General features: G+C 38.8%; 1 protein-coding gene across 11 annotated transcripts in view; it reads left to right on the top strand.

The window, feature by feature from the left end:
- Window positions 1-16956, top strand: part of ASAP1 (ArfGAP with SH3 domain, ankyrin repeat and PH domain 1) — a 337309-nt gene that overhangs the window by 313997 nt on the left and 6356 nt on the right. For 8 of the 11 annotated variants that reach the window (XM_065586133.1, XM_065586130.1, XM_065586132.1 and 5 more), the window contains 4 exons: window positions 3769-3835; window positions 8305-8363; window positions 10915-11417; window positions 15151-15273. In XM_065586133.1, coding sequence (XP_065442205.1) covers window positions 3769-3835; window positions 8305-8363; window positions 10915-11417; window positions 15151-15273 — 752 coding nt within the window. The remainder of the gene's footprint in view (window positions 1-3768; window positions 3836-8304; window positions 8364-10914; window positions 11418-15150; window positions 15274-16956) is intronic. The other 3 variants (XM_065586136.1, XM_065586135.1, XR_010599012.1) reach the window with 2 other exon arrangements.

Below are 16956 nucleotides of genomic sequence, written 5' to 3'. Positions count from 1 at the left end.
AACGCATATTGTTTGGTTGCACCCCATTTGCCAAGCAATCCAGATTGCTCTGAATCAGTGACCCATCTTCTTCATTATTTACCACTCCTCCAGTTTGTGTGTCATTGCAAACTTTTATCAGTGATCACTTCATGTTTTCTTCCAGGTCAGTGATAAAAATGTTAAATAGAATAGGGCCAAAAACGATCCTTCTGGGACCCCACTGGAAACATACCTGTTCAATGACAATTCCCTGTTTATATTTTGAGACAATTTTAGCCAATTTTTAATTCATTCAATGTGTGCCATGTTCATTTTATATCATTCTAGTTTTTTAATCAAAATGTTGTGTGGTACCAAAATCGAACGCCTTAGAGAAGTCTAAATATGTTACGTCAGCACTATTATCCTTATTGACCAAACTTGTAATCTCATCAAAAAAAGCTATCAAGTTAGTTTAACAGGATCTATTTTCCGTAAAATCATGTTGATTTGCATTAAGGACATTACCCTTCTTTTATTCTTTATTAACTGAGTCCTGTATCAGCCGCTCCATTATTTTGCCCAGGATTGATGTCAGGCTGATAGGCCTATAACTACCTGGGTCATCTCCTTTACCTTTTTTAAAAATTGGCACAACATATTCCTTCTTCCAGTCTTGTGGAACTTCCTCAGTGCTCCAAGACTTATTGAAAATCAACATAATAGTCCAGTGAGCTCCTCAGCCAGCTCTTTTAAACTCTTAGATGCAAGTTAAATGAACCTGCTGATTTAAAAAACATCTAACTTTAGTAGCTTCTGATACCCTGAGTTTTCAGAACCCAAAGCAGTGGTAATTTAACTGTTTCCCTCCAGGTGATGTCAGGAATAAATCAATGGGGGCACACCTCCTCCGTCTGATACATGATTGATACAAACCAAAATGCTTTTACCTAAAACTACTTTTTAATTAGGTCTCAAGCGTGCACGCGCACACACACACACACACACGTATATATCTACTGTGCCAGTAAATTCGGAGTATTCCAAACATTTATAGTTACCCAAAAAGTCTGAAATTGTTTCAAGAAATCAGCAGCCAGGCTTCAGGTGGCCCCCTCCTTCTGTCTAGCTGCTGGGGAACTTAGGTGTCAGATCCTTTCCCAAGAAAAAGCTTCCTCTGACTGCTCCAAAGATCACTTTCTAACTAAACTTTTTATAAATTTGCTCCAGACAAAGCACATAAATCATAATAGCCCCTAATAGGCTAACAATTTCCATAGCAACAGCCAATAACAATTCAGTATTCTTATCACGAAAGCATTTCTAGTCATAACAATAAAACTTACACGTCAGAGGCACCTAAAACCAAGGCTGTCGAAATATTCCTTCTATTTTCATGGAAGCTTAACTCTTTGTCCCAACCTCCCATTCTGATTAGCAGAACTGCAAACATGCAGCTGCACGGCCTTGCCTCTCACGGTCCTAAAACTATTTCTAGCTATGTGATGATTGGGTTTTAGCTGACAGTGTTTGAACATACAAAGTGGAAAGAATGTCAAATTCAGTGGCTACACTTCTGGCTAACATCCTCCAGAGATACTAATGTGTTATCATCACCATGTGATGAGACTGTATCATCAGTTTTTCCCCAAATACAGAACAGAAATATTTATTGAACACTTCTGCCTTTTCTGCATTATTATTGATAATTCCACCATTTCAATCTAGTAATGGACCAATACGTTGTCAGGATTCTTTTTGTTCCTAATATCAGGGCTTTGGAGTGGAGCACAGAGCAGCTCCGGAGCAGTGGAGCTGCAGGTTTTTGCCTGGAGCTGGAGCGGAGCCCGAGCACAGCTCCAAAGCCCTGCCTAATATATTTCAAAAACACCTTATTGTTAACTCTTCTGGCCATACTTTTCTCCTTATGTTCATTTGCTTCCCTTATCAATTTTCTACAATTCTAAATAATTTTGATTTATATTCATATCTTCCATTTGTTATATTTTATTTTTTATAGCTGCCTTCACTTCCCCGGTAAACCAAAGTCTGGGACCCTCACAAAGAACACACTTCGAGATTTTAGAGCTAGTGAAAAACAAACTAACAAAAAAAACTCTTCTTTTAAAGCTTTCATTACTAGATGGATAGTTCAGTTAATTATTCAGGCCCCTAATTGAACATTGTCAGTCAGGAAGTCAGATTCTCTGACTCTGGTTCTGAGTGAAATTGCTTCGTAGAACTCAGAAAATTCTTTCTCCTACAACTACAAGCTGGACAGTTTGTCTTCAAGCAGGCAGGTCTCAGCAAAAAACAAAACAAAAAAAGGCTTTTTTATTGATATAAAAATCCTTCATTGTCCAACGCTTTCTGAGTTACTGTGCCTTGGGGCCCACCTACTCTAACAGTGGAATTTTTATAAATGCTCAGGATTAGCCTAACTCTGCTCCCTTTTGAAGTTAATGGGAGTTTCTTTACCATTGACTTCAGAAGCTCAATTAGGCTGTTGCTGAATGGTTTTGAAAATCTCAACGTAATCTTCATATCGGATGTGGAGCTTGCCAAGCCAGTTTGCAGTGCAGAGACCTCAGATCACCATCAAATCTAATCACAGGGTAGAGCACACAAAGTTTCCTTATCTTGTCAAATCTATTTTTTATAAACTTTCCCTTTATTTTTTAGTAATTTACATTTAACACGGTGCTGTACTGTATTTGTTTTGGTTTTTTTTGGTCTCTGCTGCTGCCTGATGGCGTACTTTCGGTCCCAATGAGATTGTGGTTGACCGGTCAGTTGGTAGCTTTGGTGTTCATAACTCTGAGGTTCTACTGTATGAAATTTTATTTTCTTTAATGTCACACTTAAGGATCTTCAGGAATAGGGTTATAGTAGGAGGAGTTGATGATAATTGGGTCCCTTATACAGAGAAGGTACTGTAATTGCAACTGCTCAAGACTTGGAGATTTTAGTGATTATGCAGCCAAGTTTGATATTCAAGGTTCGGATATTCTGACTTCAATTTTTTCTTCCTCCACTTACTGGCAGAATTGAGTAAATGGACTGTTTCTTAGAATAATGTAACAATCCTTACAAAATCAATATTTGTTGTGTGAATAAGGGCTAATTCATGATGGCTTTTACAAAAGAGTGTGTTACTTCCAAAGCAAGATGCTGCTCTTTTTTTGCCCTTTCCTTGTAGTGCCTTCCAACAAAATTGTTGAGGGACAATGTTGTGTGGTATTTTTTTATTGTTTCAGAGACAAAATAAATGCTTTGAAGTAGTTATTATAGTCTGATTTGCTTTTTCTTGCCAGCAGATAGATGCTATCAATGACAGTTTTTCAAACATATGGTATGCAGGAGATCAGAATAGATTATATTAATGGTCTCTTCTGGCCTTAAAATTTCTGAATCTATGAATGAAAAATACTCATTTAAATATACTTAGGTTTATATGGAAAATATTGGGAAAGCTGCATATTTTTGTTTTATATGATGATATCCGCTACCCAGGGCTGGCTCCAGGCACCAGCCTGGCAAGCAGGTGCTTGGGGCGGCCACTCCGGAGAGGGGCGGTACATCCAGCTATTTGGCGGCAATTCGGCGGATGGTCCCCCACTCCCACTGGGAGCGAAGGACCTCCCGCAGAATTGCCGCCGCAGAGCGCTATCGCGGCTTTTTTTGTTTTGTTTTGTTTTTTGGCTGCTTGGGGCGGCCAAAACCCTGGAGTCGGCCCTGCCGCTACCTACATGTTTCTGTTCTTTTATTCTCCATTTTAAAAAGTCTAAGGAATTTGTATCCCCTTAGGTAATGATTTGGGTCCACCCTCAACTAAGACTGCAAACAAGTTTGAGGGAATGTCTCAGCAGTCAAGGTAAGATTTTATGTATTTGCATATAGTAAAGTTGTGCGTGATGTGGCTAATATATAAACTATGGAAGATCACCTGTTAATTTTCTCAATATTCCAACTATACAATGCATTCTTGCTCTCAGGCTCTGCCAAACCTCTTGAATCAGTTTGAAGCAGCCACGCAGAACTGAAGTTGTGGCAGCAGATGCTGCTGCTGTTTTCTCTCATCAAAATACCATTGGAACTAGAAAAAGTTGCACTAGGCTGTGATCCAGGAGTTTTATTCTCGTGTCTTCTGCTGATGCTAAATAATTCTGTGTACTTCACCACCCTCATTACTGAGCCAGGTCTCGTGCCCCTACCATACGCTAACACAAGATTACACAAGTTCACTCTTGGCGTAGCTTGGAACAGAACCTGGTTCCCTAATATGATATATACAAGTCTCATTCATTTAACCACATATTTCTCAGTCTGACTGATCTGTGCATTTGGATGTACTGTCTGTAATATAAGCTACTCTTGCATATATAACCCACTGATTTGATGCATTATGAATCAATGCAAAAAATAACACTATACTAGCTGGAACATAAAAAAATCATAGATTAGGGTTGGAAGAGACTTCAGGAGGTCATCTTGTCCAACCCCCTGCTCAAAGCAGGACCAACACCAACTAAATCATCCCAGTCAAGGCTTTGTCAAGCCGGGCCTTAAAAACCTCTAAGGATGGAGATTCCACCACCTCCCTAGGTAACCCGTTCTAGTGCTTCACCACCCTCGTAGTGAAATAGTTTTTCCTAATATCCAACCTACACCTCCCCCACTGCAACTTGAGAACATTGCTTCTTGTTCTGTCATCTGCCACCACTGAGATCAGCCTAGCTCCGTCCTCTTTGAAACCCTCTTTCAGGTAGTTGAAGGCTGCTATCAAATCCCCCCTCACTCTTCTCTTCTGCAGACGAAATAACCCCAGTTCCCTCAGCCTCTCCTCGTAAGCCATGTGCTCCAGCCCCCTAATCATTTCCGTTGCCCTCCACCGGACTCTCTCCAGTTTGTCCACATCCTTTCTGTAGTGGGGAGCCCAAAACTGGACGCAATGCTCCAGATGTGGCCTTACCAGTGCTGAATAGAGGGGAATGATCACTTCCCTCAATCTGCTGGCAATGCTCCTACTAATGCAGCCCAATATGCCGTTAGCCTTCTTGGCAACAAGAGCACGCTATTGATTCATATCCAGCTTCTTGTCCGCTGTAATCCCCAGGTCCTTTTCTGCAGAACTGCTGCTTAGCCAATCGGTCCCCAGACGGTAGCAATGAATGGCATTCTTCCATCCTAAGTGCAGGACTCTGCACTCGTCCTTGTTGAACCCCATCAGATTTCTTTTGGCCCAATCCTCTAATTTGTCTAGGTTACTCTTGACCCTATCCCTACCCTCCAGCATATCTTCCTCTCCCCCCATTTTAGTGTCATCTGCAAACTTGCTGAGGGTGCAGTCCATCCCATCATCCAGATCATTAATGAAGCTGTTGAACAAAACCGGCCTCAGGACCGACCCCTGGGGCACTCCGCTTGATACCGGCTCCCAACTAGACATTGAGCCGTTGATCACTACCCGTTGAGCCCGACGATCTAGCCAGCTTTCTATCCACCTTATAGTCCATTCGTCCAATCCATACTTTTTTAACTTGCACCCTTCAACTACTGCCAGCCAATGGAGTTGCTCTTTTAGCAAAAGTGATAGAGGACTGAGTTTTGATTGCGAAGCCCCAAGTTCAAACACAGATGACCACTTGTTTTTTGGAGGTGGTTGTGATGTGATTGTTAAAGTTGCATGTCATAATTTTTTTTTATTTTTCTTTAATTTAAAAAAAAAAAACGTAGAAAACTACATCTAAAAATCTTTATTCATGTTACAAAATCAAACACTCACAGGTTAACAAATGCCAGAATTGAGGCTGTCTGTGCATCAGAGGATTGATTGAATTCTGCTTACTGAAAAATATTCTGACAAGATTCTTACTCAACTGATCATCTGTCCTCATTGTTTTACATTAATCTTTATTGAGGTGTTACTGAATTTTTGCACCTTGATTTTTATTTTTAGGCTTTTTTTTTTTTTTATAACTCCGGGTTGGCTTGCTTTTTTCTGTGTTCTTCGCCTCCCAGGCAGCTGGAAATAACTAAACATTCCTGAGGCAGTAGTTCAACTCATGGTGGTGCAGGACAGCCACTTGAGAGTGTGGCTTTTTTTTTTCCACCTTGCTACCATTGTCCTTAAGTGCCATAACACTTAAGAGCTTGTGGAGTTCCACAGTCTCATGTTAAGGAGCTGTGACCCAGAAGTGAGAAGTTTGTCAGAATTATAGCTTCAGAAAAGCAGAATAATAGGTCAGTAATTTTCCCTTTTCTTGGCAGTGTTTGTCTGGTCACAGGCCAAATAGTAGTTTGGTTAGGAATATATTGAGTTAATGAGGCAAATGCTTTTATAAGGTCAGTAGCCTGAACTAACATGGTCAGCCATTGTGTTTGGGTCAGCTGGGAAGTGGAACCCTTCCAATTTTAACAGTATCTGCTCACTAACATACAGTAGTTAAATCCCCTAATCTGATAATATATTTGTTCAGTGGTTTTTCTCTATTAAAATGTAAGATTCAGACTCTAATTTTGTGGAATGTTCCATAAGGTGACCGACCATATTCAAAACCATAATAATCTCTTAAATTATGCACCTTCATCATCTTCTTAATAGTGTATATTTTGGACAGTTTTATACCACACAAGGAGATTATGTTCCTGTATCTCTTTGCAACATGGTTTTATCCTTGAATTATTCTCCTGAATATGTCTAATGCTTATAACATCTATGCATGATCTTAAAAAAAGGTTCATAGTGGGAACTTATTAGAACATTGTTTTTGTTGTCTTTCTTGTGTTTGTATGTTAGACACGTATGACATGTTAAATGCAAAATACTACTCTTTTTATATGTACTATACCAGTCATATTTACCAGTTTAAAACATGTAACCCCTTGAAGTGGAAATTTTATACTTAGGGAAGCATTGATATAATTCTATGATTGTGCAGAAAGTGGTGTACCCTTAGAAAAAAACAAAAATTACAGTAATTATTGAATAAACTACACATTTAAACACACTGCAGTCCTTGTATAAAAAAAATCCATGAAAATGATCTCACTTGTTGAATGATTCAAATATGCTGTTCATTGTCAGTTTATCATGTCAGATGGCACTTTCACATAGGGTGTCAAGTAAAGGGGAAGTATAGAGGAAAGGAGAACTAAGTAGTAGTGGAGGAAGAGTAGAGGGGCAAGGAAAATAATTTCTTTAAAAATTGCTTAATTCATTTTTCACTTCCCTGAGCAACATTTACTGGAAGATCAAAGCTTTGCTTCATTCACTCATTATTTTAATATGGAGTAAAAACAGTAGGACTCATATGGAGCTCTACCTTATTGAAGTCAATGGACCTATGAAAACTTACACTGGCTGAGGATCTGTCTGACGGAGAGCAATCTGCCTTCCTTTGGCATGTTGGCACATGGTTGTGAAATCTCTTTCATTCTCTATGAAGCATGCACAAAATGCAATTTTCAGAGTCTCATAACTTAACCAAATCAAAACCAGTTTTTACCAGAATTCTCAAAGACATTTATCAAGAAGAGTTATCTCCCTGCTAAATTTAATCTTTTAATCCCCAAATTGTTTCTGTGCAAATTGGGTTCAAGAAAATGTCATAAGGCATTTTTATTGGGGAGTGTGTATTTTTTCATATTCCTTGTATACAAATTACTCAAATTTTGTTGTTCAGACTTTCTAAAAGTTTCAGCCTTGGACCAAGACCAGCTTGAAAAACTTGAGCTTAATTGGTAAAGGTTTTGAAAAGTTATCCACAACTGAAAAAACAGATGGAATGTTTTGGCAAACTTATCTATAACAGATAGTGATACTCTAGCTACGGTGTGTGTATTACAATAGTATACACATGGGGTGAACTGTGAAGCACCCAAAGCAAAAGATAGACTATCTTAGACCATAATTGCATGCTTTTGGACTGTATTACCTATGTACTTAATATGGTTATTTTAATGTGTTAATTTAAGTTCTTGACTTGTGCTTTTATTGCTGCTTCTTTAAACAAAATCTGTCCGTTGAATTGCCCTCTCAATTTAAGCAGTTTTCTAAATATACATGTATGCACACCTTGTTATCCATGGAACAGATGTGCCACGCAGTATTAACAATGTGTAAGCTTTGCACAGCTTTTTCCTTTATTTGAATAATCCAAGCCCACTGCCAACACTGCTTTGCCTTTCAGGGCTATTTCATGGACAACATTGTGTGTCCTGGCTATGCATAAACTCTTACTATATATTTTTTTCTGAATAGTGGGTGGGCAGTAGAAATGGGACACAGTAAACTCATTGTTCAGTAAGTTTAAGTACTGATAGTTCATATCTGTTGATTAGCATGGGGTCTGCAAAGACTGCACTTGGCCCAAGAGTTCTTCCTAAACTACCTCAAAAAGGTAAGACCTTTTTAAAAGATGTATACATAGTTGAAGTGTGTGTGTGTGTGTGTGTGTGTGTGTGTGTATTAAACAAGTGATGATAAATCATAAGGGTCTTCATAAATTTGGTGTTTTCAGCAAAAGACATTTATTTATGGGACAAAACATCTGGAAATTCTGGCAAAATCTATAGGGATTTTGCTTCCTGAATCAGCAAGGATGTTGTCAAAAAACTAAACATATATTTTAGTGCAAAAGCTGAAATCCTGCAGAACCTGGAGGAAAATCAGTAAGAATCTGTGAATTTGCATTGTCCTCCTTCATTACTGATTTATTCCAAGATCATAAGCTCCTTGCAGAAGAACCACATATTCACATGTATTTGTACAGTACTTAGCACAATAGACCAATGACACTGATTGGGGTCTGGTGTTATTACTGCAATATAAATGTTAAATAATACAGATCTAGGGGTAAAAAAATTCAAAATTGTCTAAGTTACTTGGAAGCCTAAATCCCATTTACAAAAGTTACTTGAAAATCAATGGAACTTAGGTCACTTCTGAAAATGTGCTTCAGGTTCCTGAGTCACTTCGGTTCTTTTTGAAAAACATCCCCCTATTCTAGTTGTTCTGGGCCAGGAAGAGAGGTTAAAAGTCTTCCCTTTTTGTTCTGTCAAAGTTCAGGATGGCCCATTTCAAACAGTTGACAGGAAGGTAACTGTTTGAAAGTTTTTTTTCTCCTGATGATAATAGCCCACCTTAATCAATTAGTCTCATTAGAGTTGGTATGGCAACACCCATTTTTTCATGTTCTCTTTTTATATAGATATATATATTTCTTCCTACTGTATTTTCCACTGCATGCATCTGATGAAGTGGGCTTTAGCTCACGAAAGCTTATGCTCAAATAAATGTGTTAGTCGGTAAGGTGCCACAAGTACTCCTTGTTCTTTTTGCTGATACAAACTAACACGGCTACCACTCTGAAACATAGTCTGTAGAGTGGACCATTTTGAGAAACAAACAGAGTAGAAGATTGGGAGGAAAAGGTGGTCAATGAAAGCCTCTTTCTCTGAGTGATGTGCCAGAATTAACTGAAGAACTGGAGAAACCAGAGAAATACACATACCCCCCTGCACGCGCGCACACGCACATGTGAGCAAACATACTGAGTGTAAGCATATACAATATAGCACAATTTTACGTGTGTGTGTGTGTGTCAATGGATATTACAACTGTATTGTTCCAAAGTAGGAGAATCAAAGAATGAATCTGGCCAGTCTAACTTCATTCTGCAAGATAAGAGAAATGCAAAGCATTATAGTGGCAAAAACTAAATGCAAATTTTAAAAATTCAGTTTTTTACAGGTAAGAAAATTAATTCAGTTCAACAGTGTCCTTTTAAGGTGTCATTGAGATGACAGGTGTCACTGCAAAAGAAGTCAATAGTCACTTAGTATAAAGTTAGGTTAGAGTTGACTGTCATCATGGGCTGAAATTACTTTTGGGCCATATACAGAACTCTCAAACCATAGCACGTGGTTGTTCCAGCCTTTCTGAGGCGTGTGTTACCTAGCAACAAATCTGATATTCTGTCTTATTTGAAGCCCTCATTTTGGAGGGCTAAAAAAAATGTATTTAATATCAGGAGTGCAGTTAAAATAAATTGGCCTGATTTTCAGCCTGAACCTGGTTAATTTGTGCCTTATTTGCATATGTGTTATCACGTGTGTAGAAGTCATTCTTATGTACATGTATGACTAAATCATCTCTTACTTGTAGTAATGTGGGCACAATTCTCATCTAAAAATCAGGATCATCATATATAATGTGAATGTGTTTTTGTAGTAGGTTATATTATAAATAGTGTATATGTGTGATATTATTTTGTGGTAGGTTTAAATGTGTTGACAGTGTTGCTTGACCTTAAAGCAAATGTTTAACACAGTATGAAATTATCCCTTTTTCTGAGTCAAAAAGATGTGGTACTTACTCTCTCAGTATCAGGCTTCATACCTATATACCTGTATAATATAGCTAAGTACAGTCATGCCAGTCGAGTTTTGCTTGGCACACTTAATGGAAGAGTCTAAGGAAGAAAGAGCAGTGAAACTAAGAAAATGTAAAAATAAATGTTGATTGAAAGGACCTGCGTATTTTCCACCTCTTGTAGATAAACTGCAAGGCAATATCATTTTTTTAAATTTCAATCCTTTCTTTTAAATCACAAATATAATATTGCTTATTAATTTCAACTGTTGGGAAATAGTGTTTTATTTAAAATGTGTGAAAGGTAACTCAGAGTATATCTGACATCTTCAGTTATTGAAGATAACTGCTAGGTTTTGAGCTTTTTAGCTTCTTTCATTGTAGATATCTGTTCTTGGAGTTAGCCTGAAGTAGAAATTCTCTTTCTACATTTTGTATGAAGGAAATAAATCTTTCTAGAAGAAAAGAAGTTGTCTTGCATATTTCAGATTCTTCTTAAATGTAATATGGGGAAATGAGATTTTCTGTCTGTCCATGAAATACATGTGAAAATATCCTGGTTTTGCTTTCTGTTTTAGTGGCACTAAGAAAAATAGAAACCAGTCATCATCTTTCAATAGATAGATCTAATCAACACCTGGAAATCTTTCAGAAGTCTTCACAGTCGATTGATCTACCACAGAAACCACAACCTGGAGACTTGCCCCCAAAGCCTCAGCCTGTGGAACTCGCCCAGAAACCTCCAATTGGAGAACTACCCCCAAAACCAGGAGAACTACCCCCAAAACCTCAGCTAGGAGATTTGCCACCAAAACCACAACTTGGAGACTTACCGCCAAAGCCACAAATGAAGGACCTTCCTCCAAAACCTCAGCTAGGAGAGGTATTGGCTAAAACTCAAGCTGGAGAATCATCACCAAAGCCTCAACCCTCAGAGGCAAATCAGAAATCTCACTCCATAGATCTTTCTCCAAATGTACACTCTAGAGATACCGTCCAAAAGCAAGTATCTGAAGATTCTAATGATGTGACACATACCCTGCCAGAGACCCCAGTGCCGCTTCCCAGGAAAATAAATATGGTGGGTAGTTCTAGTATTCCAACATGCTGAAAGCCTCATGGCAAGCTTTGAAGTTCTCCTAAAGCTAAATTTGCAAAAAGACTGCACTTTAGTTATGTGCACAAAACAGGTGACAGCTCACAAATTTGAGCACAGATGGATGCTTTTGAACGGTTTCAACAGATAATGCTTCTGATGGTAAAGCCTATTGCATGCCGAAAGGAATACAAAAACATAAAAGGTCATGCCTGAGAGCAAGGCACTCAACTTAAATTCACCAGAGTATTTTTGGCAGTGTTAAGGGTGCAAATTATGTTTCTGCAATAAGTGGTGGCTTTCTGTGCATTAAGGAGTTAGAAACATTTGTAAAGCTTTCTGTCTTTAATTCTTTGCTCTCTGTTTCCTACACATAAAATAACTGGGACATATATTTGATTTTGAACATATTTAAAAAAGGGTTTAATAGGTTTTATTTTAAACTTCCTTTTTAATAATTGTTACAAAACTTAAAATGTCAACCACAAAAAATCAACGTTGACAATGTAATAATTCAAATATTTAGCACCTATATGCTTAACAAAGGTGCATAAGTATCACTGTATTTACAGAAGGGCCCATCGAGGCACAGAGGGAAATTTTGACTTGCCAGAGGTCATGTAGCAAGTCAGTGGCAAAGCTGGGAACAGAACTGGAACCCAGTCTGGAGTTCTCGCCACTACACTTCAATGTAATTCACATCTAAAAAACTTAGGTATAGTAGGAACAATTTATCCTAGTCTAATTTACTAAGACACTTATTCGGGCTACACACTAGATATTCTTGTAGAGTTGCCTTTATTGTTTATCTCACAATCCAAGTAGATAAAGAAGAGGTGTTAAACATACTTTTATAAGGTTTTCATCCTGTGAACTACCCAAAAAATAATAGAGGAAGTGTTTTTTATCCAGCAAGCCGGGTATGCAAATGGTTGAGGTAGGATACACAGCTTCCTCTCCTTTGCTGAATGAAGGGGGAGAGCTCCTCCTCCTCTCCTGGGTTTAGGAGAGCATACTCTTTCTCTTCAGCTCACCATTCCTGCCTGACTGGTGAGACAGGGACTCACCAGTCAGAGTAATCTGAAGTGAGATCAACAGAAGTTTTTGTCTTTTGGACTTCCTTGCTTTCCTACCAGTAGGTGGGACAGCAGAAGGACCACAAGAGGTCTCCCAGCCAAGAGTTGCCTATTCACTTACTTTAAAGGGAGGGGGGAAACTCACTACTGCAAGCTCCCTCTTCCCTCTATGAGGAAAGAGGCAAATAACCCATTAATCTTTTGATTAATATCTTCTAAAATACAGAAAATCACACTAGATATTTCCAAATGTTCTGAGGATGAACTGCTGGGCCTTCCGTTTATATTTGTTTTTACATCAGTGTAGACTCGCTGTTCTGGCTTAATCTAAATGATATAGAAATTAGGAGGGAGCACCAGAAATGTGTGTCTGCGCTGCTTCAGGTTCTGTGCATGCATGCTCACACTCATATGTTTGGCTGACAATGGAGCTGCTTAGAGACGTGAACTCTTCAAATACATGTCTCATCTGGTTCCCTTGCTGTGTTCTGTCACCACAAGATGATGGAATGCTGCATCACCACATAACACCTATGAGGACAGCCACCAATATCTGTGGGATAGTCTTTGTTTCTTACTAGTCTGAGGGAATCGGGTATTTCAGAAGCATACAGTAGGTATGACAAAGTACCACTAATATTTAAGGAATTAAATGGGATTTGAAGATAAAATTTGGTCTCAGTATCATTAAAACTACGCCTAGTACTAATAGTCACCAGGGCCAGCTCTGGCTTTTTGGCCGCCCCAAGCAAAAAAAAAAAAACGAGGCGGCCAGAACGGCAAAGCAAAAAAAAAACCTGCTGCACGGCCGGAGCCAGGGTGCAGGGGGACTCCCTGTGCTGCAGATGTGCCCCAGCTAGCAGGGGGAGGGAAGGAGAGAGAGAAGGGGGGCGGCCAGGGATGTAAATGAGAGCACAAATTGAAGGGGTCATGTCCATTAATTAGCAAAGCAGCAACTATTATTGTGGGTTGTGAGCACCAAAACCTCTTCCTGAATATTTTGATACAGGGACATTTTAGGATGGGGTGACAGATTTGGGTGCATAAAGGGAGAAAATTATTATTAATTGCATTTGATGCAAAAATTAGATGCCTTGAAAATACTTGTTTCTTTACAGATCACAACCCCAAACTATGCTCTTAATGTACATTCCTTTAAAATCCACCCCATAGTCCTTTCCAGAGATATATACCACCTCAGGCTGGCATTCACCTTTCCATCACTTTAATGAGTTAAAGTGGGCAGATTATTAAAATGTCACCCATGTATTAATAATAAAGCATGGACTACCTGGAGCAATGTCAGTCACTTTCCCTCACATCTTTATAACTTGAGACATGTATGGAAATCTAACTTTCTGTAGAAATTCACTTGAACTAGAAAAATTAATACAGTCTAGTTGGTGGAAAAAGTCCATTCCCCTGCATCATTTCATGATTGATTTCATTATTCATGGTGTATAAATATCACTAGGATCTGGGTGCCTACTTTCACTTTGGGTATTTATTAATGGTGACTGTCAACCTCTCCTGATAGTTTGCTCTGTTGCCTAACTGGTTTGAAGTTTATTTAATATGATTTTTAGTACAGCATATTAAGTCCAGTGTTGACTAATGGATCCCTTCCCTTTTATTCAACATTCCTTTATATATTTGCAAACAAGTACCATCTCCACCGCAATCTTATTTTTTCTGAGTCTCACATTGTCTTATGGACTAAGCTTGCATGGTTTGCTTACCATTCTTCTTAGTTGTTGCTTTCTGAAGCTTTTATCATCGTTTGCCTTCCTTTAGTCTTTGAGTGTTGTTTGAAATGTGATGTATAATAACAGATCATATACTTCCAAGGTAGTCAAGTTTGGAAACTGTTTACACGGTTCCCAGAAAAACAGGGTGCATCTAGAGAGGGGCAGTGTTTGGATCTGAATTGGCAGTCTAAGGTAGAATCAGACCTACTGATTGTGTTTGGGTTCAGAATAGTTAACACAAGCCATTCTCATGAGAGATCAGGCCAAAATAGTGCCACTCATCTTAGAGTAGATCTTCATCTGGAATTGCTGCCATTGAGTTAAATTTTCATGAAAATATTGTCTTGCTAGATTTAGTCTGTGTCTGTTCCAGAACCAAAGAATAGGTTCATTTTGGTTTTGCACTGGACCTGGAACCAAAACTTTAGTAGAGGTATAGATGCTGGGGTTTGAATTCTTTAACTTCCTCAGTTCCCCTATCCTTCTGAATTTCATTGGCGACTGGATTTCAATTTGGTTTTGCCCTATTCTTAATTCTCATACACGTTAAAGGGATAGTGTATATAGACTAAAACCATGTCAGAACCGTTGTTAAAACTATTTTCTGGTCTAAGTAAGTATAGGTGGGGCCTAAATCATTTAATTAGGCAGTAGTTAGATGTCAGGTTTTCTAACATTGATATAGTTGTTTAAAAACCTTGATGAAACAAGGCACTGTGGCATGATGGGCTAGGGAGATGAGGAAGGCAGGGTTCCCCCTGCAATCAGAGATACAAACTATGGGTAAAATGCACTGGATTTGTAGAATAAATCATAGCCAAAACCCAAAATTTAAATTCTATATATTTATTCCTTTTCTCAGCTCTTTCAGCTAAAATTGTATTTACTTTTTAGGGGAAAAACAAAGTTAGGAGAGTGAAGACCATTTATGACTGTCAAGCAGACAATGATGATGAGCTTACATTTGTTGAAGGAGAAATAATTATAGTAACTGGTGAAGAGGACCAAGAGTGGTGGGTATGTATCTCCGCTTTTATGAAAATTCTGTATAATTGACACTTTATTGGGCATTACTCTCAGCTGAGTAGCAGCTAGCTTACTCATAGTTTCTATATGCTACACCTTATTTGACCTACTTAAAGCTCCTGAACATCAGACCAATCATACTTCATTGAGAAATCCAATTATTTTATGCTTCACAGGGAGTTACATGCAGACACCCATTCTTAATGGTGTTAGCAACTACTAGGGACAGCAGCAAAAACTGACCCCATTTCATAGGTTTTCAGATGATTGAACTTACTGAGAGCCCTTATATTCTCTTTGATTCTTGTACTGCTGCTATTCCAGTTTTATTTGATTCCTTCCTTTACCCTAGACTAGAGGAAACTAACTGGGCAGTGACAACATACCATGTGTTGTACATAATTTGCATTAATGTTTGCATCTTTTGTCAAAAAATTATGCAACCGCATTTATGTAAACTTGCATCCAGCGTTCAAATTGAAGGAGAATGGGTGTGTGCAGGCAAGGAATTTACCTGCTTTTGTGGGGAGACAGTCTTCCCTGGATACTGCTAAAACTATCCCTGCCCGCCTCAGAGATACTTCTGAAATGCAATGTTTTGTTGCCTTTGGAATTCAGAAGCTTTCCACCAAATGAGGCAGACTCAAATTTCCCCTCTTGACCCCTGCAAATCATTCCATTTAAACACTGTGTGTATCTTTGTTGATAAATGATAAAATGTGGTTCTTGTCTGAATTCACCAGCAACATTAAGCTAGTTACAATAGTTGCTGTGAATATGATTGTTGTAATTAATCCCATGCACTGTTGGTTTCCCCTCCAAAATTACATGCAATTGATCAATTTTGTCCTTACTCTGCAGTTTACCCTTGTCTTACCCTCTGTCTTCCTCCGGGATCCCTCTCCCCTGCTTCTCTGTTCCTGGACCTGATCCAATCTTCAATCTGTTGCTAACCTCACGGTTTCTCAAACCTAGACTGAGGCCCAATCCTTCTTTCATCCTCTGCTAGCTTCCTCCCAAGCCCTAGTGAATCCTGCTTCCCGAGGCTGCAGCTGTAAGGAAGGGAAATGAGACAAATTTTACCAATAAAAATGCAATTCCGACTGCTGCACTGTCCCAGCAGGTGTTAGTGCACCAGTCCAGCTGCAGTGCTGTCCATAATGTCTCGGGTCTGGGCCAGACGCAGTGTTTCTTCTCGCTGATTACCTACTTAAAGCTCCTGAACATCAGACCAATCATACTTCATTGAGAAATCCAATTATTTTATGCTTCACAGGGAGTTACATGCAGACACCCATTCTTAGGATTGGATTTCCTGTCAGAATTCAGACTCAGAACAAAATATTAAAGGACTGGTGCCCAGATGGAAGGTGCTAAAACATTTTGCTTTTTTTAGTTTCTTTTCCTCACAGTGAGGAAACAGCGGGGAAGGGAAACAGAGGTTCTCTTACAATGCTAATGCAGGTAACTGCACTGCTACATATGGCTGTTCTCCCAATCTGTGTATAATTACATACAGTCAAAATAAAGATCAGTAAACAGTTGTGAAATCTCAGAAAATGGTCTGCTGGATGTCCACATAATCCTGAAATTTCAGATCTTGAAAATGGAATTTATCGAACTTGTCCATTATATTGTCTATCTGTCTGGACACACAGTTATAATTAGGCCAAT

This window comes from Chrysemys picta, chromosome 2 (genome assembly GCF_011386835.1).
Source record: "Chrysemys picta bellii isolate R12L10 chromosome 2, ASM1138683v2, whole genome shotgun sequence".
Taxonomy (NCBI): domain Eukaryota; kingdom Metazoa; phylum Chordata; order Testudines; family Emydidae; genus Chrysemys; species Chrysemys picta.
Note: the sequence above shows the minus strand (reverse complement) of the source record. Positions and strands in the feature narration are given on the sequence as shown.